The sequence below is a fragment of the Prinia subflava genome, chromosome 12, assembly GCF_021018805.1.
Source record: "Prinia subflava isolate CZ2003 ecotype Zambia chromosome 12, Cam_Psub_1.2, whole genome shotgun sequence".
Lineage (NCBI taxonomy): Eukaryota > Metazoa > Chordata > Aves > Passeriformes > Cisticolidae > Prinia > Prinia subflava.
This window is the reverse complement of record NC_086258.1, coordinates 13,526,244-13,554,170: the sequence shown is the minus strand read 5'-3', so window position 1 is coordinate 13,554,170 and position 27,927 is coordinate 13,526,244. Positions and strand designations below refer to the sequence as shown.

General features: G+C 45.4%; 2 protein-coding genes across 3 annotated transcripts in view; both read right to left on the bottom strand.

The window, feature by feature from the left end:
- The window catches only part of LOC134557296 (ATP-binding cassette sub-family A member 10-like), a 59,831-nt gene that overhangs the window by 31,052 nt on the left and 852 nt on the right, over nt 1–27,927 (bottom strand). The window lies entirely within an intron of this gene.
- On the bottom strand, nt 359–27,611 carry LOC134557297 (ATP-binding cassette sub-family A member 9-like). 2 transcript variants are annotated; one of them, XM_063410169.1, is made up of 39 exons: nt 27,189–27,599; nt 23,688–23,800; nt 21,856–22,066; nt 21,480–21,638; nt 20,850–20,950; nt 20,066–20,289; nt 19,090–19,228; nt 18,488–18,673; nt 17,837–17,969; nt 17,265–17,430; nt 16,503–16,561; nt 15,388–15,498; nt 14,795–14,970; nt 14,370–14,489; nt 13,533–13,671; nt 12,888–12,978; nt 12,158–12,297; nt 11,628–11,747; nt 10,936–11,095; nt 10,525–10,691; nt 9,995–10,122; nt 9,675–9,812; nt 8,542–8,655; nt 7,840–8,010; nt 7,604–7,717; nt 7,303–7,410; nt 6,669–6,737; nt 6,019–6,110; nt 5,057–5,177; nt 4,605–4,719; nt 4,255–4,346; nt 3,335–3,498; nt 2,743–2,818; nt 2,153–2,247; nt 1,570–1,686; nt 1,155–1,295; nt 924–1,003; nt 776–831; nt 359–650 (listed from the first exon to the last, which is right to left on the bottom strand). In XM_063410169.1, exons 1-39 carry the CDS (start codon nt 27,205–27,207, stop codon nt 561–563), a joined length of 4,815 nt encoding a protein of 1,604 aa, XP_063266239.1. In that variant the 5' UTR covers nt 27,208–27,599; the 3' UTR covers nt 359–560. The 2 variants fall into 2 exon arrangements, with proteins under 2 accessions (XP_063266239.1, XP_063266240.1); XM_063410170.1 differs by lacking the exons at nt 359–650; nt 776–831; nt 924–1,003; ... (2 more) ...; nt 2,153–2,247; nt 2,743–2,818 and having other exon boundaries at nt 3,344–3,498; nt 4,255–4,348; nt 4,606–4,719; nt 27,189–27,611.

Sequence of the window (27,927 nt, the reverse complement as noted above, 5' to 3'; positions counted from 1 at the left end):
TGACTCTGAATAATAAATGGGTTTTACACATATGAGAGCTGCCAGTTGTCCTGAGCTGGAACTCACTGCAGGAGCAGCATTTTGGGTGAAAATGCAGCCCTGTGCCCCTCTCTCCCAGGAATCAGCTCCTTTGCTGGCCACATTCACCAGCCAGAGGGGTGATTCCCAGGGCTGGGCAAGGCAGGGACCTGGTGCCCTCCTGCCATGGATGAGTGAGGTGTCAGAGCCTCCCCTGGGCCTGCTCCTGATTCTCTCCAGGGACTGAGCCCCCTTTCCCAGCCGCAGTCTCCCTCACAGCCTCAGGATCAGGAATTCAAATCTCCAGAACAGGGGCACAGTTGAGCATCAGGCACCAATTTGTGAAAGGATAAAGGCTTTATTTATTAAAATAATAACTCTTTTTTCCTCTGTGAGGCAGAACACCTGCAGGGCTGCGTGTGTGGTGACGTGGGTGACCGAGTGCTGGGGCTGCAGCTGGTCACAGCCATCAGTGAACTGGTGAAATTCAGTTACACTGATGGATGAGATCCATGGAGAATTTCCCCCTGTGGCTCCAGGACTCAGGGGTGAAGGGGTCTCTGCTCCACAGCCCCGTTGGAAGCCACCTCCAGGTCGTGCTCCTCTGCATCCCTGGTGAGGTCTACAAACACCTGAAACGGGACACAGGGGAAACCCTCCCATCACTGCCAAGGACTGGCTGCATCTGGGCTGGTCACAGGTGATTTCTTTCTTTTCCACGGGCAGTTCCCAACCTGGAGCTCCTGCATCAGCCTACCTGGTGCAAAGTGTTCAGTGACAAGCTGTACTCCTCCAGCTTGAAGTTCCGTTTAGCTGCGGAGGGATGGAGAAAGCATCCTTAAAAACCAAACCCACAGGAACAATTTAAAAGTGGTTTCCTTATTTAACTGATCGCTTCCTTTTACCTGCTTCTAGCGTGGAGAAAGACCTGGACAGAGGTAGTGCATCTGCCACTGGAATCTTGTAGGTGAGCAAGGAAGAAGTCCTGAAAAAGTAATTAAAAAAAATGAATTCTTCATCGTGTGACTCAGCACTGCAGTTTAGGGGGGGTCGTAGGATAACTGTGCTCCAGGTGAATCACTGAGCAAGGTCAGCAGGAGGAAAAGAACACCCCAGGACAGCCCATGGACACAGACCTTTCCTGCCGAGCTGCCTGGGGGAACAGGTTCAGGATTTCTCTGTGGAGAGCATCGCTGTGCCCCACGTCTGTCATTTTGAGCTCCAGGTGGTAACTTGTGCCAAACTTACGTTTGAGATCCTCAAGGGAACCGATGTACCTGCAGAGGGGGGAAAACATTGCTCAAATCACCACAACCAGCAAATAAATCAATGGCTCAAACCACCATAACCAGCAAATAAATCAATGGCTTGAGGGAGCTAAGGAGTAGCTGTACATCCTCTTACTCATCAGCTCTCAATACTGTGATCACAGAACTGACTGTAACACACATGGGAGCATCCAAACTAGTATTTTCCATTAGATTAGGAATTAAAAAACCCCAAATTAACCCGAATAACCCCCCAGAGTCCCCCCCTGCCCCCGGGGCCCACCGGAGCCGGCCGGACACCAGGATGGCCACGCGGTCGCACATCGCCGCCGCTGCCAGGGACTGCGTGCAGAGGATGGCTGCCCTCTCCCTGCTCTCCACAGAGGCCTGGATCACCTTCCTGGGAACACAGGCAGCACAGTCACCTCCTGGATATTGCAGTAAGTTAGCCAAGACTTTATATTTTCATGTGGCAAAAGTTAATTATTTACATAACTCATTTTATACAATTTTTACAGACTCCATGTGTAACCCTTATCACCTTAACTACATCTTACTACACCATTTTTTGGTCAGGAGGTGATTTGTGTGTGTGTTCTAAGATTTAAGTCATTTACATTTTTCCTTTTTGCGTTTTCATAGAACAGATCTTATTGTTTACACAGACACACTTATTCTTCAACCCAAGAAAGGTTGTTGTGTTAACAGACCTTTCATATCAAAACTGTTTTTAGCATGGGAACTTGCAAATTGCTTAAATACACTTAGAAGAGATGACAGGCTAGCTACTAATTTAATAAAGCAAGCCTAATTTTATGAGGCCTTTTTTTTTATAATTCTCCTACCAGATCCCCCCTCCTGCTCACCACATGCAGCGCTGCCCTTTGGGGTCCACGCTCTCGGAGGGCTCATCCCAAAGCATCACTGTGGGGTCCCCCAGGATGCTCAGAGCAAAGGACACCTGGAATGGGGACAGCAGGAGGTCAGGGCTCCTTCACTCACCTGCAAAACTCGTGCACCTCAATCCCTGTGAATTTTCCAAAGTTGAAGCTCTTGATTTCAAAGTACAAGGGGAGCAGCGATTTTAAAAATCCCACTTCAGGTGCTCTCAGTTAATATTTTAATCTCTCAAAATCAGATTTCCCCAGAAATCCCGAGCCTGCCAAAGATGTGAAGGTGGTTTTCCATCCCATTTACTGGCAGATGCAGGTGGTGGGGCGTGAAGAGGTGACTGTAAATCCAATTTGTGGTTAGCGCTAATTAAACACATGGTGCAGGAGAGTGGGAAAAGAGGGTGAGGAGGAGGAGGGAGGGAATCCTGCCAGGCTGGATTCAAAAGGTATTGATGAAAACAAATCTTGCCAGGAATCCACTCAGCTGAAGGTTTCCTCTGCACTACATCCAAGAAAGAGCGAGCAGGGTTTGGTTAAGTAGCAGAGACAAATCCAGCACGTACCTTTCTGGCTTCTCCAGCAGATAAACTCCTGGCTGGGGTCTTGAAATGCTTCAGCAGATCCAAGGCCCTTCCTATGCTGTGGGGAATGGAAAGGGAAACGCCCCAAGTGACCATCCTGGTGTGCAACCCCTGTGGTCAGGGGTGCTGAGGAACCAGACACTGACGTGTTTTGGTTGATATCCATCACCTCGGGTTACTTGGTGATTCTGCTCCTAACTTGGATGGTAAATTGAGGAATTTTTGCAGAAATTCAAGACAGGAAGTGCAGCTAACAAGAGAATTGAGTTACTCATGCAACTGGCCATGAACTGGGACAAATTTGATTTTTTTTTTCCAAAATTTTCCAAGTCAACTTGGGCTACAATCTTCATTGGCAAGAGACTGAGAACAGCAAAAAACAGCAGACCTCATCAGGAGAAGCCACCTCTCTAAGGTGAGAGGCATTGAAGATGTTGTGTCTCAACCCCACAGGCCAATTTTGTTAACAGAGAAACCCTTCCCCACCCTACAAAACCACAGAGTGCTGGGGCTGGAAGGCTCCCAACCTCTGGAGAGAGGGAGAACCAACAGATGAGAGCATTTGTCTTCCTACCAGCTGATGGCCAGGGCAGCATCCTCTTCCCTCATCCCTCTGACGGCAGCCAAGGCCTCCAGGTGCTGCAGCACTGTCAGGTGTGGCCAGAGCGGGTCCTGCTGTGGGCACCAGCCCAGGGCCCCCGGGCACAGGGGGGCTTCATCCCGGCCCCTGAGCAGCACCTGCGGACACACAGCTCTGTGGGGCCACACAGCCACAGCCTGCGTGGGGTTGGAGGCACCTGAGAGCTCATCCCACCTTCCACCAGCCCCAAGGTTGCCCCAAGCCCTGTCCAGCTGGCCAAGACAAGCAGTTGTGTGGTCAGCAGCCACTTGTGAGTGGTCACTCCATGAGCAGGGGGATCCTGCTCCAGCTGCCTTTTCACTCTGGGTGATATTACCAACACCAGCCTGTCTTTTCCTAGTAATAGTAATTTCCTAATAATACTTCTGTATTTCCAACCTTCAGTCCCAAATCTGTAAGAGCAATGGCATTTCCCCTCCCTCAGCACATGCCATTAATCATTCTGCACATAATTAAGTGATGGATTGTTAACTGGCCCAACGCTGTTCACATTTGTTTTCAGTTTCCTGGTTTTGCAAGGCTGTTTATGGAGAGTGTTATTTTTGGGTTTTTTCAGATGTCAACAATTCTTACAGGGTTTGTGACATTTCACAACGGGTTTCCACTGCCAGCTGAAGATTTCCTGTTGCTCAAACTCTTAAATCTGTAACACTGACTTTGATGAACACTAGAATTTATGTTTGGCATAAATCAACGCTTTTTCTCAGCTCTGTAAATATCCACGACACATAAACTGTACATAAACATCTACAATTCCCCTGACTGCAGGGAGATGTTGCTGGCTTGCCTTATCACATCCTTAATTTTTAAAGGCATCAAGGTCATGTCTGCAGCTGCTCCAAGGAGCCACCTACCTCCCCAGCAGTCACTTCCACACCTCCAGAAATCATGTTTAGAGTTGTGCTTTTCCCAGCTCCGTTGGGTCCTAACAGACCCAAGACTTCTCCTGGAACAAACATGCAACAACTGTTAAGAATATTTATTGGCAATATAACTTCTCCCCTGTACTCTATGTAATATTTAAAAGTACAGTAGGAGAAAGGGTTGTTTTATCCCCTTAAACTAAAACTTTGAATGCAGGAGATCTGAGCCTCAGGTCTCAATGCCCACAAGAAAATTCTAACAAAAATATTTCCTCCAAACGAGACCTTCCCTTTAGGTTTTAGTCACTTATATTATAGGGAGTGCAGCAAAGTACTCAAACCTTTTTTAACACCAAAAGAGAGGTTTTTGACAGCAACTTTCTTCTTTTTCTTAAAGATGGAATTTGCTGTCCTGACTTCGTATTCCTTGCGCAAACTGTTGACAACAACCAAATCCTGTGAAGAGACAGAGGGGGAAATAAAAATTCTCCTCCCACCCCATGAGACAGCTGGTCTGTTCTTACCATTAAGCAGGACTTTGAAAAAGAGAAAACTTCTAAATGAAAAAGCCACGGAAGAGAGGGGAAAAGAAAAAAATAAAAGAAAAATATGCAGAATGGGAATAAAATAATGTTGCCAGCTAAAGCCCTTGTGGTGCCAGGGTGATCATGGGCTGGATGGTGAGACCACATCAGATCTGAGGGCATGAGTTAAGGAAGCAGAGGCAGATGAGAGAAGGGAGATGATGGGGAATGAAAATCCAAGCAGCACAGAGGGCCGGGGCTGGGCTCACCTGGCCCTGCTGCAGCGAGGCCATCGCGCCCCGCGCCCTGTCCCGCTCCGCCTGCACCTCGGGGGGCTCCTCTCCAGGGTGCTCCTTGTTCTGCTGCGTGGCCACTGTTCTCTGCTGGATCCTGCAGGAGGACAGAGGCTTTCACTGGGAATCACTTCCACAAAGGTTTGAGTTTGTAAGGGTTTTTTTTCCTCAGTGCAGCGCCAACGAAACCCAAAATTTATTTGCCCTGGGGGAGCTCAGAGAGCTGGAAGGGACACACAAGGATCACTGAGCTGTTCACAGACAGTGTTTGCTCAAGTATTTATTCCTGGGGAGCAGGAATAAATAACCCTCAGCTTCACTGGGGTGGCTGAGGAAATGAAGGGCAGTTTTAGCTTTTCCTTCATCTCTAATCAGTGACTGGTTCCCTGCTCCACACACGCCAATCGCCTGTTCAAGGAGAGTTAAAATACAAGTGGCAGGTTTGCAAACCAATTTGGGCATTTAACTGCCACCCTTGGTCATGTTTGATAATTAAATATTTTTTACAAGCCTTCTCCCACGTGACTGAGGTGGTTGGTCACTTGTTGTTGGTGACAATTAAGCAGAGAGCACTTAGACAACCTCGACCTGATGAAGATTTAGGGAAAGTCTCCATCCTATTTGGAGCAATACTGACACTTTTGAAAAGGAGTTAAAATTTTTCTGTTTCAATTTGGAACTGTAATTTAGCCCTCTGTAGGGAAATGTCCTAAAATCTCAGTAACAAACCTTAAAACAAAAAGGAAAAATCATAATTTTTATCCTCTCAAGGACATAGAAAAATTTAAAAATACTAGCTTTATCCCCACGTTGGAAAACATTTTTTGCTTATCATGTTTTTCCCTCCTGCTGTGAGGGTCCTGCCTGGCTGTGCAGCTCCAAACCCACCCTGCAAACTGGGATTAGTGGGATTATCACAAGGAATCCCTGGGACACACCTGAAGACAGGATCAAATCCAGGGACTGCTTCTCCATATCTCACCTCCAAACAGCGCAGGAGGAGAGCGAAAATCACACAGTGGACGTACGGCTGAAAACCAGACATTAATCAATCAATTAATTAATTAATTTGGTTTGTATGGAGACAAGGAAACAACACACTGTTAATTTTAATTACAAAGGGAGGCAGTAACCTCATTAATTTCAGCTGTCCTACAAGGGGAAGGAGCTAAACTGATCCTTTGCAGGCATTCCTCTCTGATATGCAGATTATTTGCAAAAGCCTTGATTTCTTAGAGCAGCTCTAGCCCAGATAATCCACCTGCACCCCAGCAGACACCCTGTGGGATCGAGATCACCTCATCCTTTTGCAGGAGCAGCATTGGGATGATCAGTTTATTCAGAATATCTCTGCCTTGCACATGAGCTCCACTTAACCCCCTGCCCCATTTTTGCAGCATCCAAGGGCCCCATGAGGCACAAGCCCGGGATTACTTGGAATTTGCCTCCCCTCCCAACACTTAATGGGAATTTTTGACTACAAAAACCCATCCTTTCTTTATGGGGAGAGTTTACAAGCCCAGTGCAAGCCCACTCCATCAGTGACAGCCATCCCTGCCCAAGCAACCATCTCCAAGTCCCTCCTTACCGCAAAGACAGGCATGTAGATGTAACTCCATCTCTCAAAAATTGTGTGATCGTGGTACGCGAGGAAATTCTGGAAGAAAAGGAGATCAGTCAATTAGAAAATTCCTCAGCACAGCGTGTCTCAGGGCAGGGTCAGCCCAAGGGTGGCAGGTGGGGGATGTTTAGCCTTTCTTAGGGTGGGATAAAGAAGTTTTGATCTGCCTTTTTTTGGTTCTTACTGCCTCAAGGGGTTGTGGCTTCCTTGGCTACAGTAATTCAGAACCCTCAAATCAGTCAGGTTAAGTAGATCTTTTCTATCATTGCTTCTCTCTGCAGTTCTTTGGCCTTTTCCCAGCTCACCTCCTCCTTCCTGCTTTTCCCACTCCACCACTTTCCCCTCCCCTGCCACCCTTGCTGCCAAAACACAGCCACTGTATCAGCCCTTAGTGACCGAACAAACCAAAAATCTCCCAATCAAACAAGGGATTAACAGGGCAAATCTTGGCCTCTTCACTCACTCAGCAGCCTGGAACTTCTCTTTTCCTGTTTTCTTTTTCCACTCTCTTTTTTGACTGGGAATTTGGGAAGCGCCTCTTGCTTTGCCAGTTTGCACCATGAGGAGAATTAATGAATTTAGTAGGATGAGTTTTGCTTACTAGTCCAGAGAACATGATCCAGCCCACAGGTGGAAAGACAGGAATCAGCATACAGATGTAGTAAAGTGCTTCATGATGGTCACTGTTCATAAAAGCAGCAAAATTCACCTGGAATAAAGCAGAAAAACTGTTTCCAACATTAATGCATTGCTGCTAAAAACCCAGGATATTTATCAGCGATTCAGGTTATTCTGCTGAATATTGATACAAATTGAAGTTTATTGATGTAAATTAGAAATAAAGCCCCGAGTGGCAAGGTGTGCAAAGCAAACATTTCAGAGTGAAGATGCTCCTGACTTACCAAAATGAAGATTAAAGACCAAACGTAACGATTGCTCCGTCCCATGCGAAACTTGAAGGCCATTAAATAAACGAAGAGGACAAGAGAAATCCCATAACCAAAGATGCAAACGAGCTGGGGAGAGAGAGGAACATTAGCCACAAGGAGGTGCCTGTGGATATACAAAATCCCAGAGCAGCCCATTGCAAATAAACTCTTTAAAGCCAAATCCTGCCCCGAGGTGACCCAGAGCTCACCAGGGTCAGCACAGCGTTGGCCTCCAAGGGGCAGATGCGTGTGAAGAGCAGCAGGACCCCGAACATGAGGCACATCAGGCTCCAGAAGAGTGGGATGTCCACCAGAGCCTGCCCACACCAGTAAGCCGAGGGGAAGAGCCCCGCCAGCCGCAGCTGGGAGCGAGCCCGGAGCTACAAAAGTGACAAAAATAAAAGAAGGGAAAGTCTAAAACCTCATTCCTGCTTCTCCTCTGTTCCCTTGCTCCTCCCTTCCTCTCCTTTCCAGCAGTCCCAATTCTTAGCTCAACCGTTGTTTAAAACCACATCATTCCTAAAAGGAAAAAAATTTGAATCATTCTGATCTCAAAAGCTTCATTAACATCCAAATTATGGTGAGCCCCAGCCGGTCCCCTGGGATGCAGAGAAGTGCACGTTGGTGCTGATCTGACTGATTTTCTTCTGTCATCCTACCTAGAAATCACAGAATCATGGAATGATTGGGGTTGGAGGGGACCTTAAAGATCACCCTGCCATGGCAGGGACACCTTCCACTGTCCCAGGGTGCTCCAAACCCTGTCCAGCCTGGCCTTGGACACTGCCAGGATGCAGGGACAGCCAAAACTGCTCTGGGCACCTGCGCCAGGGCTCTCCTCTAGTGCTCTGCAGACCTTCTGCACCTCATTCACTCCTTGTGCACCACCACCTGCAGCTCGTGCTCCTCACCTTGTAATCCTCCACGCTGCTCATGGCAAAGAGAGGAGGCAGACCAGCAGCCAGAACCAGCAGGTAGGTGAACAAGCCGAAAAAAATGTAGTTCTTTAGCTCTGTGTTTTCTCCCTGTGGGGAGAAATTCAGTCACCCACCATTGATGCTGCCCAGGGAAGATCTGGGTGCTCGTGAGATGGTTGAACATACAAGTAGGGCAAGATCATTAATGGTCAGTCAGTTGTGTTTGAGAGCAGAAAAGAAGGCAAAAAGGACAAAATAACGGCATTTAGCAGAAAGGATTTGAATTATTGTGAATTGTTGAGGATGGAGACCAACTAGCCATGTCCAACCTGGCCTTGGACATTCCAGGGATCCAGGGGCAGCCACAGCTTCTCTGGGCACCCTGTGCCAGGGCCTGCCCACCCTCCAAGGGGAGAATTTCCTCCTAATACCTGATCTAAACCAATGGGAGAGGGAGAAGGGAGAAGGGAGAAGGGAGAAGGGAGAAGGGAGAAGGGAGAAGGGAGAAGGGAGAAGGGAGAAGGGAGAAGGGAGAAGGGAGAGGGAGAAGGGAGAAGGGAGAAGGGAGAAGGGAGAAGGGAGAAGGGAGAAGGGAGAAGGGAGAAGGGAGAAGGGAGAAGGGAGAAAGGAGAAGGGAGAAGGGAGAAGGGAGAAGGGGGAAGGGAGAGGTAGAAGGGGGAAGGGAGAAGGAGAAGGGAGAGGGAGAAGGGAGAAGGGAGAAGGGAGAAGGGAGAAGGGAGAAGGGAGAAGGGAGAAGGGAGAAGGGAGAAGGGAGAAGGGAGAAGGGAGAAGGGAGAAGGGAGAAGGGAGAAGGGAGAAAGGAGAAGGGAGAAGGAGAGTCTCTCTCCATCTTTCCATCAGGGAGTGGAAGCCACAATTAGGTCACCCTAAAACTTCTCATTTCCAAGAACAATCCCAACTCTCCCCAACAGCACAAACTCAAACACCTCACAGTACCAAAACCCCACACAACCCTTGGACACCACAGGGAAAAATCACCATTAAACACCCCCAGAACCCCTCAGCAGTGACACCACTGCCCTCAACCCTTGGGACCTGCTCTCCCAGCCGGGTTTCCAGGCTGTGCAGCCTCTCCCCTGAGCTGCCCGGGTGATTTGGGCTCTCACCGGGTAGAAGAGCTGGCTCCAGACGCGGAGGCGCGCGGGGGAGTTGAGCAGCCTCAGGAAGGTGTTGCTGAGGATGTTCACCAGCACTGGGAAGCAGTTGATGGGCTCTGGGCTGCACATCAGCGTGAACTGGCGGCTCTGAGGGTGTCAGAACAAAAGGCCCTCATGTCCCTGAGAGGTGTGAGCAGCACTGCTATTTATTAATCCCCTCACCCCAAAAAAATTCTCCCTTTTCTGGTGTGTTTATCTCTCTCGTTTAAATACTTCTCAGAAAATCCTGCTGATGTACAGGGTGAAAGAAGGAAAATAAAAACCCTCACCTTGCCTTCCAGGGATATTTTTATAGCTCCGTTGTAATCTGGAAGGCTTGTGATGTTTTTCTCCGCAGTTATTTCTGGGGTTATGTTTTGAGCCCTCAAAGCAGCAATGAAATCCTCGATTTCTGATCCTGAAATCAAGTCAAGGACAGAAATTAGAGTCATTAGAGGGTTTTTTTTTCTTTAAATAGAAACAATTTCATAAAAACAAGTTCCTATTTGCAAAGCAGAGGTATGTAAATCCAAATATTCAGATTCTAAGCAAACACATTTTTCCTACATCTTTTCTGTTTAAACTGGTTAAACAAAATATGTGTTTCAAACTTGGATAATTCATTGTTTTTTTCTTAAATTGCCTAGTTCATTACTCTTTTACATATCATCTATATCATCACCAGAAGTGCATTTGAAAGAAAACAGCTCTCCATGCACATTCCTTTACATATCTGTGGCATTTGCAAGGTTGCTCTGTCAATTACAATAAAATTCACATTGATGCAGAAACTGAGTCAGCCTCACATGTTTTTCCTCACCTGTGTCATTGAAGATGAGGAGGTTTGTAGACCTATTTTGAATTTTCTCTTTTGTGGGAAGAAAATATGGGCTAGATGAGATTTCCCAGCTGCTGGATTTGTGCCCCAGATGAAACAGCATTAAAACCATCAGAGGTGGAAGGATAAATGTTCCAAATAACAGCAATCTAAATGGAAAAACAGAGCATAAGTGAGGCCAGGGGAAATCCACCAATAAGTAATTGTGTGGTTTATGGGGAAATTCAAAACTTAAGCAAGCCAGAGTTCTCCCACTAAGTCCAGACTGCCCCTGTTTTTGCAGCTTTGAAATATTTCCCACCTCATTCTCTGCTTCCAAACACCTCCAGCAGTATTTAAACCTTCCCTCATCCCCTCCAGGGCTGCAGGGTAGGTGGGAGCCTCTGTACTCACATTCCCCTGAGGAATTTCCCTTCGTGCTTCAGCCTCAGCAGGCGAATCCTCAGCACAGCACACACCTGCTGCCTCCAGAGCATCATCCCCCTCATGGCCAGGATGCCCTGCTTGGAAAACCCCGGCAGGTTCTGCTCCCTCTCCTCGAGGTCTCCATCCCCTGTGTGTTCACCAAGAGAAATGCCATTACCCACAAAGAACCCTCAATGACACCTTTTAATCCTAAAAAATCAAGGGTCTTCTGCTCTGAACAGAGGGATGTGTTTGATTTCTTTATGTTTTTTAAGAGAAAAGTAAGAAGGGCAGAGAAAAGCGGCCTTAATTCATCCAGAATAGAATTTATACCCATGAATTCAGACTGGCTGGTGTGGCAACACATCCAAAATTTCACTGGCCTTGGGAAGTGCCTTCTGCAAACTTTATCCCTTCCCACCTCCTGGTCTGGGCTGCACAGCCCTTCAAAAACCCCCTTCCAACACGAGCCTTAATTCTTAATTCCTGTGCTTGAAAGCCTTTGGAAGCCAAGACAGAATCACTTCTCCAAGATTATATTCCTCACTGAAGGCAAGTGGGACACAAGTGCCACTCTAGGCCTATCAATATTCACATTTAGCAGAAATTCATTAGATATTCAATGAAAACACACGTTTAGATGGAACTTTAGGGATGCCAAAAGGGGGTCGGTGCCTTACCTTCTGGGTTGATGGCTTCCCCACCCTGCAGCTGCAGGAAAACATCTTCCAGGGTTGTCCTGGTCACCTCGTAATTCACAACCCCCTGCAAGAGGCTGCTCTCGAGGTGTCTGAACAGATCTGCACGGCAGAAACAGCACAAATAATTGTTGTTGTTTCAGGCTCAGCCAATTAACATTGGATGTTCCAGCATTCACATCATTAATCCCTATAACCTGAAAGTTATCGCAAATTTATTGTTTATTTTGGAGGTAACTAGTGGGAAATTCATTGGGTTTGTTTTCATGGACCATCCTGAAAACAGAAGAGGGTCAGTGGATTTTAGTTTGTAGATTAGTTGGTGGATTTTATTTTTTTTTATCCTACTTATTAATATTAGCATGTGCACTGAAGGCTTTCTGTAAAACTGATATTTATGCAGCTTCCTCATACCACACATTATGGACCAAGGAATATAATCATTCCCTCCACAGTAACTTCAATTTCTGCTTTTTCCCTTCAAAACCCTGGCCCAGGGACAGGTTTCCTACCTGGGAAGCTGTCAGTGTTTTCCAGAGGCAGCCTGAAACAGAGCTCATCCCTCTTCTGTTCCTTGAGCACAGCACCAGGGATGTACTGCCTGACCACGGATGACACAAGCTCTGGCTCACACTGCTCATTTATGTGCATCCTGTTAAAAAAAAACAAAAAACACACACAAAAAAACCCCCCAAACAAACATTGTTATGATGTTAAATAAGAAAAAAAACCCCAGCATCTGGTTGGAGTACAGAGCCAGTGGTGATTCTTCCACAGGGAAACCTCCAAAACTGGGCAGAACCTCAGTGGGAATTTTACAGCCACCTGCAGCGCCCCTGTTTTTGCCATGGATGCACAAAATGGTTGAGGTTAAGAATTACAATCCTGGACAATGTTGCTAAACCAAGAACTCAGGAATCAGACTCCTAAGAAAAAACAAAGCCATTGTACATCACTCTGGCACCACAGATCACCTTGCCCTGGTCCCCTTTCGGCTGCAAAGGAGGTTGTAAATTCATTTTAGCTTTGTGCTCAGAGCTTTCAGCTTTGGCTTCCAAAGAAAGGCAGCTCGTTGCCCAAAGCAGGGAAATTTTGGCAGCCTTAAAGATCCTCTAAAATGAATTGTCAGGGTTTCTATTACTGTCTATATAAACTCTACAAAACACAGATTCTACAAGAAAACCCTCACGAGAACGGGAAGCTCTTCACAAAAAGAATGATGACCAAAACAAAAGGTTTTACCTTAAGTGATAGCCAATTCCCCACTTTCTCTTCAAGTAGAGGGATGAGCCAACACTCTGCAATCTCCCAGAGGAGAGGAAAGCTTTCCGATCTGAGGAGGAGGAGGGAACACAAAGGATTTAGGGGGATTTACAAGACTGACCTCAGTCTGCTCCTTCTGAACTCAGCACACATTTTAATAATAATTTGAGAGGAGTAAAACCAGGCCAGTCCTGAAGAGGTTTTTCTTTTTCCTATTATTTTTTAAACCAATGCCTTTCTCCTCACCATCATGGTTAATTTAGTTCTGCATTCTAGTGGGCTTGTGGAGAATTTCCCACACAGCACAGGAATAATACGGAAATGGGAAAATAGTGGCAAATGAAATCCAGGAAAATACACTGAGTTTTACAGACATAGAGACAAATCCACATAATGTGGAAGCACTTTATCCTGAAGAAGACTGCTTTATCCTGCAGAGGAGCACCAGCAAAGCTTTAGGAGGGACACATCAGCCCAGTTTTAACCTTTGCCCAGCTCAGCTTTGTGTGGTGACTGTCACACAAAACACCTCCAGCGAGCACCAGCTGTGCCACAGCGGGACCCCCTCATGGGCTGTGCCCTGCAGACCCCCCATTCACACCCCAAGGTGCCAGCCTGGCTCACCAGCCTGGGCATCAGCCTCCTCCATGGAGTGTGTGGTGACGAGCGTGGCGCGCCCGGCGCGGCGCTCCCGCAGCAGGCTCCAGACCTGGTGCCTGGAGCAGGGGTCCAGCCCCGCCGTGGGCTCGTCCAGGAGCAGAACCTGCAAGGGACAGCCAGGTCACAGCCCCCCACGCCACAGGGTCATGGTGTTGCCGTCTTCTTTTAGAATTTTTTTAGCCTTCTGATTGTTTGATTTCGTGGAGTCAAGATTCTCACGATTCTAACAGTTTCTTAATGTAAAAATAGCTCTGTTTGCCTAATGGTAGTTTTTGTTTACATTTCTTTTTGGAGGAGGAGGAGAATTGATTGACTCTCTGTTTGACCAGCGTGGTTGGAGAGGTTGTGATCCTATCCTCCAATCCACGGCTGGTGCCAAAAATGTATAAATATGAAAGAAAGTAAAGGTTTTAATTTCTTTCATATTTATACAAAAATGTATAAATATGAAAGAAATTAAAACCCTTCTTTCCTGCTGGGACACCTGTGAGTCGCGTGGTTCTTTCGTGTCCAGCTGTGTCATTCCACGCTTGCATGGCTTCATTCTGTGCTTTTTGATGGTCTCACTCAGAGAGGAGAGTGCACCCTCATGTGTTGCTCATTTTTACTGCCCTTCCTCCTGTTGCTGTATGACCACCCTTCTAATTAAAACATGGCTCTGATTGAACCAGATTGCCCAGTTCCAATAAGTGAATTAATAGCCTGGAACAGCAGGGGAAAATCACAACAGTCTCTGTGCCAAGCCAAAATGCAAAGCTATGTCCCAAAACAACACGTGTGTGTGCATAAACCGGTCCCTACCTGGGGATCCCCTAAAATTGCAATTCCAAGGGACAATTTTCGTTTCTGTCCCCCGCTGAGGGCATCAGCACAGACATTCTGAACGTCGGTGAGGTCCAGCATGACGAGGACTTTCTGCACCTTGGGAATGCACAAAGACAAGAGTCAATCCCAAAGGAATGGGCACATCTGAATTCCTGAGCGGCTGCAAACATTACAACTTCAAGGTTTCAAACCTACCTGCTCTCAATGGCTTTGCTTGGAGATAAACAAGACAAATCTGAGTTTTAGAGGGTAATAAAGAATTGGAAAATCACTTTGCCACCAAATTAGGTTTGTTCTCATTTCCACAGAACAAGATGCAGGCAATCATCTTTTATAAATAAAGCACAAAGTGCCCAAGATGCCACAAAAGATGAGCCAGTGGCTGAGAAGCACATACCAACCTCTTCATTCACTTCCTTCCACTGAATCCCCTTGATGTGAGCAAAAATTCTCAGGTTTTCCTTCACTGTTAAGGCTTCAAAATGCAAATTAATCTGGGGGCAAACCCCAACCTTTCCCCGCATTCCTTCCATATTCCACACTTCAGAAGCATTGTAGTTGTAGATCATGGCAGAACCTGCACAGGGGGGTGAACGAAAGATTTGACATTAATTCCAGCACCATGGATGTTTCTTGAGTGTAAAATTAAAAATTTAAAAAAACCAAAAAAGCAAAATAACTGGACGTCCCAAAGATTTAATGCCTTTCAAAAATATTTCAGAGCACCAAAACCCTCCCTTAAAAATAAAAACTTATTTCCTATAGGTGTCCAGCTCATGGAAAGCACCAGGTCATCCAGATGGACAAATGACCATGGTGCACACATGAGGAATCCATTATCCCTGGAGCTGGTGTTGAAGGAGAAATCTGCACTGAAAACAACCCAACACGAATGACTGAGGGAAAACTTGGAGGTTTTTTGCATATTTCCTCCTTACACTTGAAAAAACCAACAGCTCCTCCTCTTATTCAGCTTCCAGGCCCATTATCTTACCTGCTGAAGGCTTGGAAAACCCACTGAGCACATTTAACACAGAGGTTTTCCCAGATCCACTGTGACCCAGCAGTGCAGTGATCTGGCCTTCATATATATTTAAGGACAAACCTGGAATAAAAATGGGACAACAGTAGGATAAAAGTGTGAGACATGGACTTGGACCCGTAGCTGTTCCCCTGGGTGACAAAAGGGACATTTCTTTAAAAGCTGAGAGGCAAAACCAGATCCAAAAGCACAGGTTGGTCCTTCAGGAGTTAGGCTTAAGTTTGGTAAGGAACCATGTCTTGAGTGAATTCAGGGAATAAATGTATTATCCTCAATATTTAAAGACTTTTGACTCCAGTTTTCTACAAGGTGCATCTACTATGCACCTTGTAGAAATTTTGATGCACCTTGTAGTTTATTTTAATAAATAAATTAAAGAAAAGGCTCAAGAAGAGCCCTCAGAAAGAGAAGAGCCCAGAGCTTTTCCAACATGTGACATTTCAGGACTTATTTCAAAGCAGCCAGACTTTGCTACCTCATTTTCTGTTTTAAAAAAATATTTTGTCTTTCTGTGGGTCATTCAAGTTGTATTTGTTTGGTTTTTTCCATTCAATATAGACCTTTGAGGCTATACTGATCTTTAGAATATTTTTACATTTTTCTTTTTTGATATTTTGACTCGGAACTCTTGTTGAACAAGACATATTTAACAAATACCCCATGACTTTCCTATGACTGTGTCAAATATTTGCTCTGGCAAGGGCTTGGAGAGCACAGCTCGGGCAGGGACAGCAGATTTGGCCATAACATCCCAAGTTTGCCCAAAATAGTTTACATTTTGAGAAGGAAGTTTGAGAGGGGATTTCTAGAGTGGTTCATCACTGCAAAAACACACTTTTAAGGAGACTTCTGCTGTTAAAAAAATAATAAACACTGATTTTCCTGGAGGGAACAGGGAGATAACGACCTGGTAGGAATTTGCCAGTAATTTACCCCAGCAGAAATAACCATTGCACAATATAATTTAACAGGTCCAGAGGCAGAATTCAGTACAGCCAGTACATTTCAAAACACTTTGGGTTCTTATCTAGTGAAAAACGAACAAAAGAATTACAATTACTCCTTACCCTTTAAAGCTTCGATGCTCTTGTTCTTCTTCTTGTATATTTTTTTAATATTGTTTAGTCTAAAAAAAAGTAAGCAAGCCATTACTTATTGAATCACAGTTTAGGGCTGTTCCCTCTGCCTCAAACTTTGAAAACTTTTTGGGGGAATATTTCCCAGCCTCCTCCTCCAACTGCAGAAGGAATCACTTGATGTGATTAATTTTTGGGACCTTTAAGGCAGGATCAGATCCTGTACTTACCCAAAAGCTGTTTAAAAGTTTTGAAGATAAATTTGAGGATAAATTTGAAGATAAATTTAGTGAATGAAGGAGGAGGCTCTGGGGAACAACACATGGATATTTAATTAGGAGTGATGAGCAGCTGTTCTTCTGGCAGGTTTCTGCTTGCTGGTGACAAGGATGTTTCTCGAGTGTAAAATTAAAAATGGATGTTTTAATCCATTTTAATCCATTTAATCCAGCGGGCAGCCCCAGCCACGAGCCCCCCCAGCCCTGCAGGGATGGACAGTGCAGCATTTCTGCAGCACACTCTGTGTTTTAGGATGATGGGGAAGGGGAATGGAGAAGTGCAGGGCAGGGAGTTTTAGGCTGCCCCACATCCAACAAATGCTCAACTCCATCTCTGGAACGGGATGAAAACTGAGCAGGATTGCACTGACCATATCCCTGCTGCCAGCTGCCAGCCCCACACTCCCCAGGGTGACTCTCTGGAGGCAGACAGCCCAGGCAGAGCTGGATTTCCATGCCATGAGGAGCTCCTTACCTGATGGCCTCCTTGCCATCGAAGCCCGGCGGCAGCGGCTCGGCGTCACAGCCCAGCACGGGGTCGTGGCCGGTGCCAGCTCTCGCCCCCACGGCCCCACTGCTGCCCCCCAGCCAGTAGGAGGGCCTCAGGAAGAAGGCAGGAGGATGTGGGACCCCGTACTTGCCTGAAACAGAGGAGAAAAGGTGAAATATCAACCCCAAAAACATCCTGGCAACTCTGATAAACGCCCAGCGCGGCCACCGCGCCCCCGGGAGCTGCAGGACGAGAACTTCCAGCAGAGTGGGAGAATGGATAAACTCTGCCATTTAAATTGTCTCTGTCTGTAAATGCAGGTGGGGAATAATCACAGCCAAGACCCCATTTACAAACTCCAAAAAATCAGATCAACTCCTACCACCCCTTTCCAGCCCTGGTGGTCAGAGCTGTCAGAGCAGGATCTCAGTGCCTCACTGCAGGGCTGCAGTTTCTCTTCTCCCACCACCCCTTTGGTAACCTTCTCTCTACAAAGCAGGGAATTACAGAAGAAAAAGCAATGAAATTTGCATTTTTCCCCTCACATTTTCACTCACCAGGCAAAACCTTGTCGAAGTAGACGGCCAGCAGGAAGTACAAGACACTGTCAAAGCTCAGGATGAGGTACAGCTTAGAAAAAGGGTGCACCTCTGGGGTAAATGCTGGCCCGTATTTTTCTAGTTTTACCATCTAGGGGTGGCAAAAAAAAAGCACAATTCAGATGCAAAATTTCCTTCAGACAAAAATACTTTGTGCGAGCTACTGCTGTGTCATCACAGCCATTGTCCCCAAAATCCCAACTCACTCGTGACCACGACGCTGTTTCTAAGGAGGCAAAGGGTTTGCTCTGACCACAAGCACCAGAAGTGCCTCAGTAAGCTGAATTTCAAACCATGCAGAAGTTACAGAGTGATGCACGTGCTGTTTGCAAGGGCAGCACTTCCAGCCCCCACAGCTCCTGCAGCCCTTGGTCCCCACATCCCACCGCTCATTTTACAAAGATTTTAATTCCCTGCAGTAAAATTTCGTGATGCAGCTGAGGGTCCAACCACCTTTGCCATCAGATATTTTTGGAGCCAAGTTTCCTTTTTAAAAGCAGAGGGGGTTGACTGGGTTGTTCTGGCCATGCAAATTGTGGATTTTGCTGTTCTCTGGCAGGATTTTGGCAGCTGAGCCTTTGTGGTGCTCTGGCTTTTTTACGGACTCACCGTTGCATGGCCAGCTGTGAAGACAAAAGGACTGAAGAGGTTTAAAGTCCACTCCAAAGCCCAGGGCAGCTTTTCAAACAACGTCAAAAAGCCCAGAGCCCCAAAGAGGATGTGGAGGAGGAACCCCACAAAACTGGAAATATTTGGCTGCTTTAGCAACGAGCTGAGCAGGAAAGTGAAGTGAATCTGCAGCAGAAAAAAAAACAAAAACAAAAACCACCAGTAGTTAGCAGGGTGCATTTCTGCTGCAATTAAAAAAACCCAGAACCCATCAAAATATGGGCAAAATTAGAGACCCAGTTCCCTCCAGATGCACAAAGTTTGGTTTAGCAGACAGCCATGAGATTTAGGGCAGGTTTACAGGGACAGACAAATCACTCCCTGCCTCATTTTAGCCTCTGATTTCGAGTAAGAATCTCCCAAAATGTAATGGGAGTGGTGTAAAAGCCTACAAATAATAACAATAAATCAAAGTAGTTTTGTTACTTTCTCATATAATACCAGCCCTAAAAAAACTCTGCAGTCTTTCAGATATTTTAAATAAGAAACAGAAAAAAAAAAAAAAAAAGGTGCACCATATAAGAATACAAAAGAAGACTCACAGATGCCACGCCATAGAAGAAATAAAAAAAATACACTTCCAAAAAGCTGTTGCCATTAAAAGCTACAAACAGGGTGACCAAGGTCAGCAGGCTGGCTGTGATGGAGACATACACGATGTACAGCAAGCTCCAGGACAACCTGCAAAGAAAAGACAAATCTGCTTCTGTCCCTGAGCATGACAACACCTGCCATGATGTAGCCAATACGAGGCACAGCGGTTTAAATTCAAATATTTTGTATTTTCATCCATTTACAGTTTCCAGCCTGGGCAGGGGCAAGTATCAGAGAGTTAAAGGAAGGGTCAGGTTGGGGGGACACACAGGGTCGATGTCTCTGCTCAGAAAGGGTCAGCAAAGGACACAGAAATGTGTCCAGGTGGGTCTGGGGTATTTCCAGTATCTCCAGTGGGGGATATCTCTGGTCACTGCTCAGGAAAAAAACTCTTCCACAAATTCAGGCCTTGCATGTGCCCAGGTCTCTGCAGATGCAACGAAGGCAGCAAAGGGACACGGAGAATCAGCAGCCAGGACCTTTTATCCTGCACTTTTCCTGCTGATGTGGAATGCTCATGCCCAGAGGGATTAGGAAGCCTGTTTGGGTAGACCCTGCATCCCTCCTCTGCTTCAGCATTTAGGAATTTCTCCAGAATTTGTTGTTTCTTTGCTTTTTCTGTGTGTCCCACCCATTTTCTGGAGGCAAACAACCCCTCCACACCCAGAACCCTGCTGCACACACCCCTGCTCCACCAGGAGGGCTCCTCCTCTTTTTTGGGGCTGAGAAGAGCAACAAAACTACAAAAAACCTGCCTCAGAGCAGAGGTCCCCCAGCAAAGAGAACCCCAGAATGGTTTAGGCACCTCCAAAAATCCCCAAATTCCACCCCTGCCATGGGCAGGGCCCCCTCCCACCAGACCAGGCTCCTCCATATATTTAACAAAATAATCCCTGCAACTGCACATTAATTTCTGGGAGTTACCAGAAGGAAATGTCTTGCAGACCCATTGCTCTCATCAATATCTTCAGCTGCTTCTTCTCCTTGAGGACTTTCACTGATAAGAAGTGCATGTATGGGCAGTAGCTCAGGATGGCACAGATGATGAACCAGAGGTAATCCAGTTTAAACACAGGTTTCATCACGGTTTTCAGGTGAACCCCAGTAATTGAGCTCATTTCTTTCCACACAGAGTGGTTGGTTTTCATCTAAAGGAAAGAAATCAGTGATTAATTTGATTTTTGCAATGAAATAGCCAACATCAGAACAAACAGGGGGTTACAAGTATTAGAATTATCAGTTTGTCAATAATAAGGTTATGTTTATAAGCAAATAACCAGTATTTCGTGTCTTTTTGTGTTGACTTGCAATAAACACTGTTCAATCCTGGTTCCATTCACTGCCTCGAGCCACGAGAACGATTTGTCACTCTTTTAAATTTTGAATTACAACATTTAAGGAGCTGATGGCCACAGAAAACCAGAGCATCACAGAATCCCAGAATGGTTTGGGTTGGAAGGGACCTTAAGGATCCCCTTGTTCCACCTCCTGCCATGGGCAGGGACCCCTCCCACTATCCCAGGTTGCTCCAAACCCTCTTCAGCTTGACCTTGGACACTTCTAAGCATGGAAAAATGAACTGGCTTGGTGATTTTCTTGGTATTTCGGCGCCTTTTTTTTTCCTTCTATTTTTGATTTAATCAGTTTGGGGTCTAAGTTTACACAGAACTCTGGGAAGAACAGTAAATTCCATGATGAGCACACTTACCTCAATGACTGCTGCATCAATGCTGGACTGCACGGAGAGGAAGCCCCCGTACCAGTACAGAGGGAGTTTGCAGTGCCTCGATGAAAAATCCCAGCAGCTGTCTGTTGGGGAAACAAATATTAAAAAAATAATTAATCAGTGTTAATTAATACGTTTCCATGTACATGTGCATATAAGGACTTGTGCGTGACATGTGGGGTTGAAAAAGGAGTTTTACCTAAGGGTGAGGAAATCAAGATTGGGGTTTACTCAGCCTTTTATCTTTTAATGTGTTAAATCTTTGGCTGGGGATGCCAATGCACACAAAATTCTCATTTTTCAGGCATGTGTTGATGTATTAAAGTACAAAAGGGAGAGGAGAAAAAAGGCACTGGATGATCTCTGAGCTCCCTCCCACCCCAAACCATTCTGGGATTCCCTGATTCTCTGACTGTGGATGACGTTTATGCTCTTACAAATTTTTTCTCTGATATTTTTTTCCTTTGACAGACACAAACCCTCAGATTTTAACTCATGTCTTTCTTGAGCCATTTGGCACATGCAGCCCCCATCCCTCTGGGGTGGCACAGCAGCACAGAAATCCAATTTTTAATGCAAAGTCAAACCCCGGGGTTTCATTTATTTTGTTACCAATGTGCTCAAAGCCTTCGTTGGGAAACACAGCTCTGCCCACTTGAAATCTGAGAGCGTAGGAGAAGTCATCCTTAAAAACAACACCAATAGCTTCCTCCTCCGAAAATCCTTTTTCTTCCATTTTTGCCTCGTTTTCCATCTCTTTTATTATTATGCCTGCCGTTGGAATAGATAAATAATATTAATTAAAAAATAAAATAAATAAGTAAATAACAAAACCAGCACAGCTGAAACTCTGGTTATTGAGGCAACAATAAAAATGGGGTTTTCCCCTCAAAAATCACGTGGGAAAAATGCTCTTATCCCTCCCTTCCAGGAGGGTGGGTCAGGACCACTTCAGACACTGCAGAAATGGGGATTTCAGAGCTTTTACCCCTCAGTGTTGAGCTGGAGCCCACTTTGGCCATGATTCTCCTGGTGGTGCTGGTGGCAGGGGTGAACATGAGCGTCACCCCCGAGGCGTTGAAGGCGGGGTCGTCCAGGCTGCCCAGGGGTTTGTAGGGGAACTCCTGGGTGGAGTAGTAAAAGTTGAGAGCCGTGGAGTCCCGCAGGATGTAGAGGAACAGCAGCGATGCCACCCACTCCTGCAGGGGAGGGAGCAAAGGCAGAGGTGAGGGGCAGCCCAGGGAATTGCTGGTGTGGGGGTGGTTCAGCTTTTGTGTTTTTCAGGTATGGTATTTTTGATAAGATTTTAATATATAAAGATATAAATATATAAGATTTTAATATATAAAATATTAAATAAATAAATATTAAATAAGTGTTTAGTAAAATATAAATAGAAAATTATATTATAAACAAATTTTATAATTTATATTATAAATAAATAAAAATTATAAATATTAAATAAGTCTTTAATAAAATATAAATATAAAATAACATTATAAATAAATGTTATAATTTATATTATAAATAAATAAATTAAATAAAATTTATAAATATGAAATAAATATTAAATAAATAACTATTAAATAAATAAAATTTATTTAATATTTTATATAATAAATATATAATAATTTTATATAATTAATATAAAATATAATAGATATTATATAACATAATATAATACTTTTATATAATAAATATATAATTATTTATATAATATTTTATATAATTTATTTTATATTATAATTTAATGTGTATTTATGTAATTATTTAATATAATTTAATATTTTAGCTATAATATTTTTATCATTATTATATTTTTAATATTTTCCCTGTGCTGCTTTAGTGTATAACTCTAAGACTCCATGGCCTGTCAGCTGCTGTTCTCCCGTTTTATTCAGACAAAAAATTCCTCTCCAGGCCTGGGAACCAGGGATTCACCTCACTGCCTCAGGCCTTGAGAGGTGTAAACAACACTGAATTGGGGGGAGAAAAGGCAAACTTGGAGTAAATTACTTCATTACCTGAAGTTTTAATTGGAGGATTAATGCCTGATATGTAAATGGATCAAATTTATAATTATGTGAAAAACTCCATCATCAGCTTGCGTGTAGCCCCTCTTGGAGGCTTCTGACTGCCCAAGGTGCACCTATTGAAGGCCTTTAATAAATAAATACCCACTTTTATTCTCTTAATCTTTGAGGCAGCCACTCCAAGGCATCAGGATAAATATATGTAAATATAGACCTCCTCCTGCAGGACTTAAATATATGTAAATATAGACCTCCTCCTGCAGGACTTAAATATATGTAAATATAGACCTCCTCCTGCAGGACTTAAATATATGTAAATATAGACCTCCTCCTGCAGGACTTAAATATATGTAAATATATGTAAATATATTAAGTCTTCCCGCAGGACTGTGCTAACCCAGCCCTGACCCCCTGCCCAGCCCAGCTCCTGCAGCCCTTCCCCGTGCCCCTGTGAGAGCTGCTGCAGAGGTGTGTGATGGTTCTGAAGCCCAGCGAGGTTTCAGAAATGAAAACATTATTTCCATCTTTCCTCAGTGCCCCAGCAGCGAGGTCTGGGATAATTTGACTCTGCAGCCATGGATTGGACATTGTCTTCCTCCGGACAGGGCAGGAGCAGCAGGCAGCTTTGTCACGAGGCAGATCCGTCGTGTCACACGAGGGAGGAACTGCTGACACTTCCCAGGGAGCCACAGCTGAGCCTGCTCACATCCCCTCACACAAAGCAATGAAACATGAAAATCCTTGGTGGTAGAAATCCTCATTTCCCTTTGGAGGAACTGACACTTGCCTGAAAACTTTTTGACTTCACCCTCCACACCAGAAGAATATTTTTCCACAGGAGAGCGCAGGTTTGCTGAAATATTTGTGAGGCTTTCTTGGATACACCCTGCATTTTTCCGGCTAAGATGAGGAAGAAAATGATATAATTTAGAATAAAACAGGTTGCTGGGAGTTAAATAGCACTTCAGAGGAGGCCAGTAACGTGGCAAGGGGGGAGAACTTGTCTCCTTAACTTTGGTCAACTAAGATGCAAAGGAAATAGAACAAGATCTGCAATGGAACAGAGAGATGGGCTGGACTCTGAGGTGCCTCCTCCACAGGCACAGATTGATCCTTCCTCATCCAGACTGATCCTTCCTCTCCCAGGTTTATCCTTCTTCATCCAGACTAATCCTTCCTTAGCCAGATTCATCCTCCTTCTCCCAGGTTCATCCTCCCTCATCCAGACTAATCCTTCCTCTCCAAAATTCATCCTTCCTCTCTCAGGTTCATCCTTCCTCATCCAGACTGATCCTTCCTCTCCAAGATTCATCCTTCCTCTCTCAGGTTCATCCTTCCTCATCCAGACTGATCCTTCCTCATCCAGACTGATCCTTCCTCTCCAAGATTCATCCTTCCTCTCTCAGGTTCATCCTTCCTCATCCAGACTGATCCTTCCTCATCCAGACTGATCCTTCCTCTCCAAGATTCATCCTTCCTCTCTCAGGTTCATCCTTCCTCTCCTAAACTCATCCTTCCTCTCCTAAACTCATCCTTCCTCTCCTAAACTCATCCCTCCTCATCAGATTAATCCTTCCTCACCCTGGTTCATCCTTCTTCATCCAGATTCATCCTTCATCCAGGCTCATCCTTCCTCTCCTAAACTCATCCTTCCTCTCTCAGGTTCATCCTTCCTCATCCAGACTCATCCTTCTTCAACCAGATTCATTGTTCCTCACCCTGACTCATCCTTCCTCATCAGACCAATCCTTCCTAACCCAAATTCATCCTTCTTCATCCAGGTTCATCCTTCCTCTCCTAAACTCATCCTTCCTCTCCCAGGTTCATCCTCCCTCACCCCAAAGAGGCTTTGTGGAATGAGACAAGCTCTCACTTTCCACATCCCACTGCAGAAAGTGAATTTGTGCCTGGCCTCAGGCACGTGGTTTGTTGGCAAAGCGCTGCTCACGTGCTCTGGGTTCTGAACCAGACCCTGAATCACGTTACAAACTCTGGGAGATTCTAAAAATAACCTAAAATAGAGGCTGCCACTGCCTGCCTTCCCCAGGCTGGGGAGAGACCAGATTGTTCTGTTTCCACCCAAAGATGAAGGAATTTTACTGCAGTTAGAGCAGGGCAGGATTAGAACACCCATGAGCTCCTTTAATATCCTCCTAAATACTGAGCAGGGAGTATTCATTTGGGATATTTATTCCAGCTCCAGATTTAATCCTGTGGCCAAGCAGCAAGAGCAGGAGCAAGCTGAGAGCAGTGGGTTTCATCCCCTTCCCAGGGGAGCAGGGCAGGGAACCTCCCAAAATGTTTTTGTGGTTTAATCCTTTCAAACGGCTGAAACCACAAATCAAAGCAGCCTCAAAGGCAGAGTGCTCCATTCCCCCTGGAGAGCCCTTCCTGATCTCACAGATCGGGCAGCTGGAGTTTATAAAGAGTTCTGCTGCTCCCCTCACTGCTTGTTTTTTGGGAGAATTAAATATTTGTGTATTGTGGGGGAAGGCAGCCACGATCCCAGTTCACCTCCTGAGTTATCCCAGGGTTTATTTTACCTTGTTTTACTGCTGGTGCTCTGCTTTCCCTGCCCCAGCTTCCTCCCACGCTCCCTCCCTGCTGCCTGCACTGAGGGTTAAAGGTAAATTGGAAGGGATTTCTAGGAAGGGTCACTTTTGCTTTGTTTTTTTGCCCAGGTCTGGATTTCAGTCATCTTAGCCCAGGATGTTTGGGCAGTAAACAAATTGTGGTGGTATTTGGACGACAAGGAAAACATGATGGTCATTAAAAGGTGCACAGAATATCTATGGTCACAACAAACAATTTTAAAATGATGGAGCAAATCTAAAACTTTTTAGAAAATTTTAACAAAGTTTCTGCCAGTTTTGATTTACTTTTTGCCTGTGGAGTAAGAGGTAAATACCACTGGGAGCCAAATATGAAGCCAGGAATTCAAACAAGTGATGCTGTTACAAAGGCTGTGAAATTTAACTTTCAATCAGGTACCTAATTAATATTAGCTATTATTAATTTTAAATTAGGTATCTAATTAATTTATCATAGATATAGATAATAGATAATTATAGAAAATTATAGAAAATTATAGAAAATTATAGATATAGATATAGATAATTATAGAAAAGGTAAAAAATATAGCCAAGAGAGAATCCTCTGCAAGGCAAAACTTCAGATGCAGAAGGCAAAATAAACACATTAGAAAATGGAGGCAGTGACGTTTGGGACACTTTAATCCAGTTGAGAGCATCCCTTGTAAAGCTGGATGTCTGCTGGGCCTCATTAAGTGCGTCCAAACTTCCTGCTCTCCAGGAACTCCCTGCCAAGGTGTTGCAAGAGCTTTTCCTGGACCCTGCGTGCAGCTCTGCTCTACCAAAAGCCATCCCAGGAAGGCAAATCCTCTATAATCCCTTTATTTACTATCTCGGGGAGTTCCTCTTTGGCACCTCCTCTGTTTTCCTCTACAAATTTAACTTGTTGAGGTCTGTTTGAAGATGTCCTGTTCACTGTAGGGGGGTTGGACTGGGTGACTTTTAAAGGTCCCTTCCAACTCAGAGTATTCCTGGATTTTATGATTTCAGTGCCTCAAATCCAGCTGCTCTTCAGGAGCTTTGGCAGGAGCCTCTCAGTGCTGGGTTCAGAGAAATCCACGCTGCGTCTCACACTTCCCCCAGGATCCACTGCCTTTCCCAGAGCCAAGCACTAATCCCTGCATTAATCCTCCTTCCATCCCCTCCTGTTTGCCAGTCCTGCAGTTTTTTGTGTTTGCATCTGACAAAGCACAGAGACAGATCTGCACTGACTCCAACAGACTGGAGCAGGTTTTCTCCTGCTCTCAACTTGAAAATAACAACTCTGAGCCTGCTCTTAATCAAAGCTCAACACTTCAGCTCATACAGAGAAGTGAAATTTGGGGGTTTTGTGTTTTTAGATGCCTTCAGTGACAGCAAGGCAGGAGGAGGAGAGCAAAGGGAGGGATCATCACCCAGTGCTCAGCCCTCAGCTCTTCACCTGCAGCCACGGGGAGAACCAAAATCCACACACCCCAGAGGGGCTGAATATTTCTGCTCCTTTTCCTCTAAATATCTTGTTGTGAACTTACAGCCCGCCAGCAAACAGAGCTGGAAGGTGCCACTTTTATGCATTCAGCATCACAAAGCATTAATTAGGAAAAACTAATCTCTCACAAAAAACTCAACCCCTGCACGAAACTGCCCCGGGGAGAATTTTTCTATCTCCACTCCTAAATTAATTTTCCTGTGAAAAGAGGAGATGAGTGACTCCTTACCTGCTGCTGTGTGTTCCATGGGGACCAGGTCTCCTGCAGCTCTGGGCTGGCCGGGTTGTGGTCCCTTTTCAGCCCGGTGGCCGTGCCCCTCTCCAGCCTGACGTCACCCGGGCAAACCCTCCCAAAAAACTTGTGCAGCGATGACCCAACCTTGGAACAGCACCTACAACCAGCTGGCCCCGAGCCTGGGCGTGTTTACACTTGGAGGGCTGAACTCAAGCCCTGCAGATGTTCCCAGCGGCAGCAGAGCTGGGGTGGCCTGGCATGGGGTGGCAAAGCCACTTTGTCCCTGTCCCAGCTTCTCCAGAGGGAAAACTCTGCTGCTCTGTCCCCATCGTGCCCACAGCCTGACTCAGCAAACGCTCCTTCCTCTGCTGAGACAAATCCTGCATCCCAGCACCAAGGGGGTTTTGGTTCTTCTTTCTCCTTCCCCCGTTGTTTTGAGTGTTTTTTCCACAATTTCCACTCCTTTTAATTGCTTTTCCAGCAGCTGCCGCACAGCTGGGAGCAGCATGGAGCGCATCAGGCTTTTAAAAACAAAACATCTTCCCAGTGCATCTGCACTCCAAACAGGGAGGTGAGGAACTGAGACAGGCCAGGGGATCCAGAGGGGCTGGAAGGGTGCACGGCCACGGGATAATTCAACGAGTTAAATGAATTTGAGTGTCCCGGAACTTGCACAGCCCGAGGATTGTGCAGCTGATTTGCAGAGCTGCCTCAAACCACAAGAGTTGCTTAA

Coding starts and splice junctions, on each gene's coding strand:
- LOC134557297 (XM_063410169.1), bottom strand. Junction 20,290..20,849: donor TTGATGCAGCAGTCATTGAG/GTAAGTGTGCTC, acceptor TCTTTCCTTTAG/ATGAAAACCAACCACTCTGT. Junction 15,499..16,502: donor GAGCATCGAAGCTTTAAAGG/GTAAGGAGTAAT, acceptor TTTTTATTCCAG/GTTTGTCCTTAAATATATAT.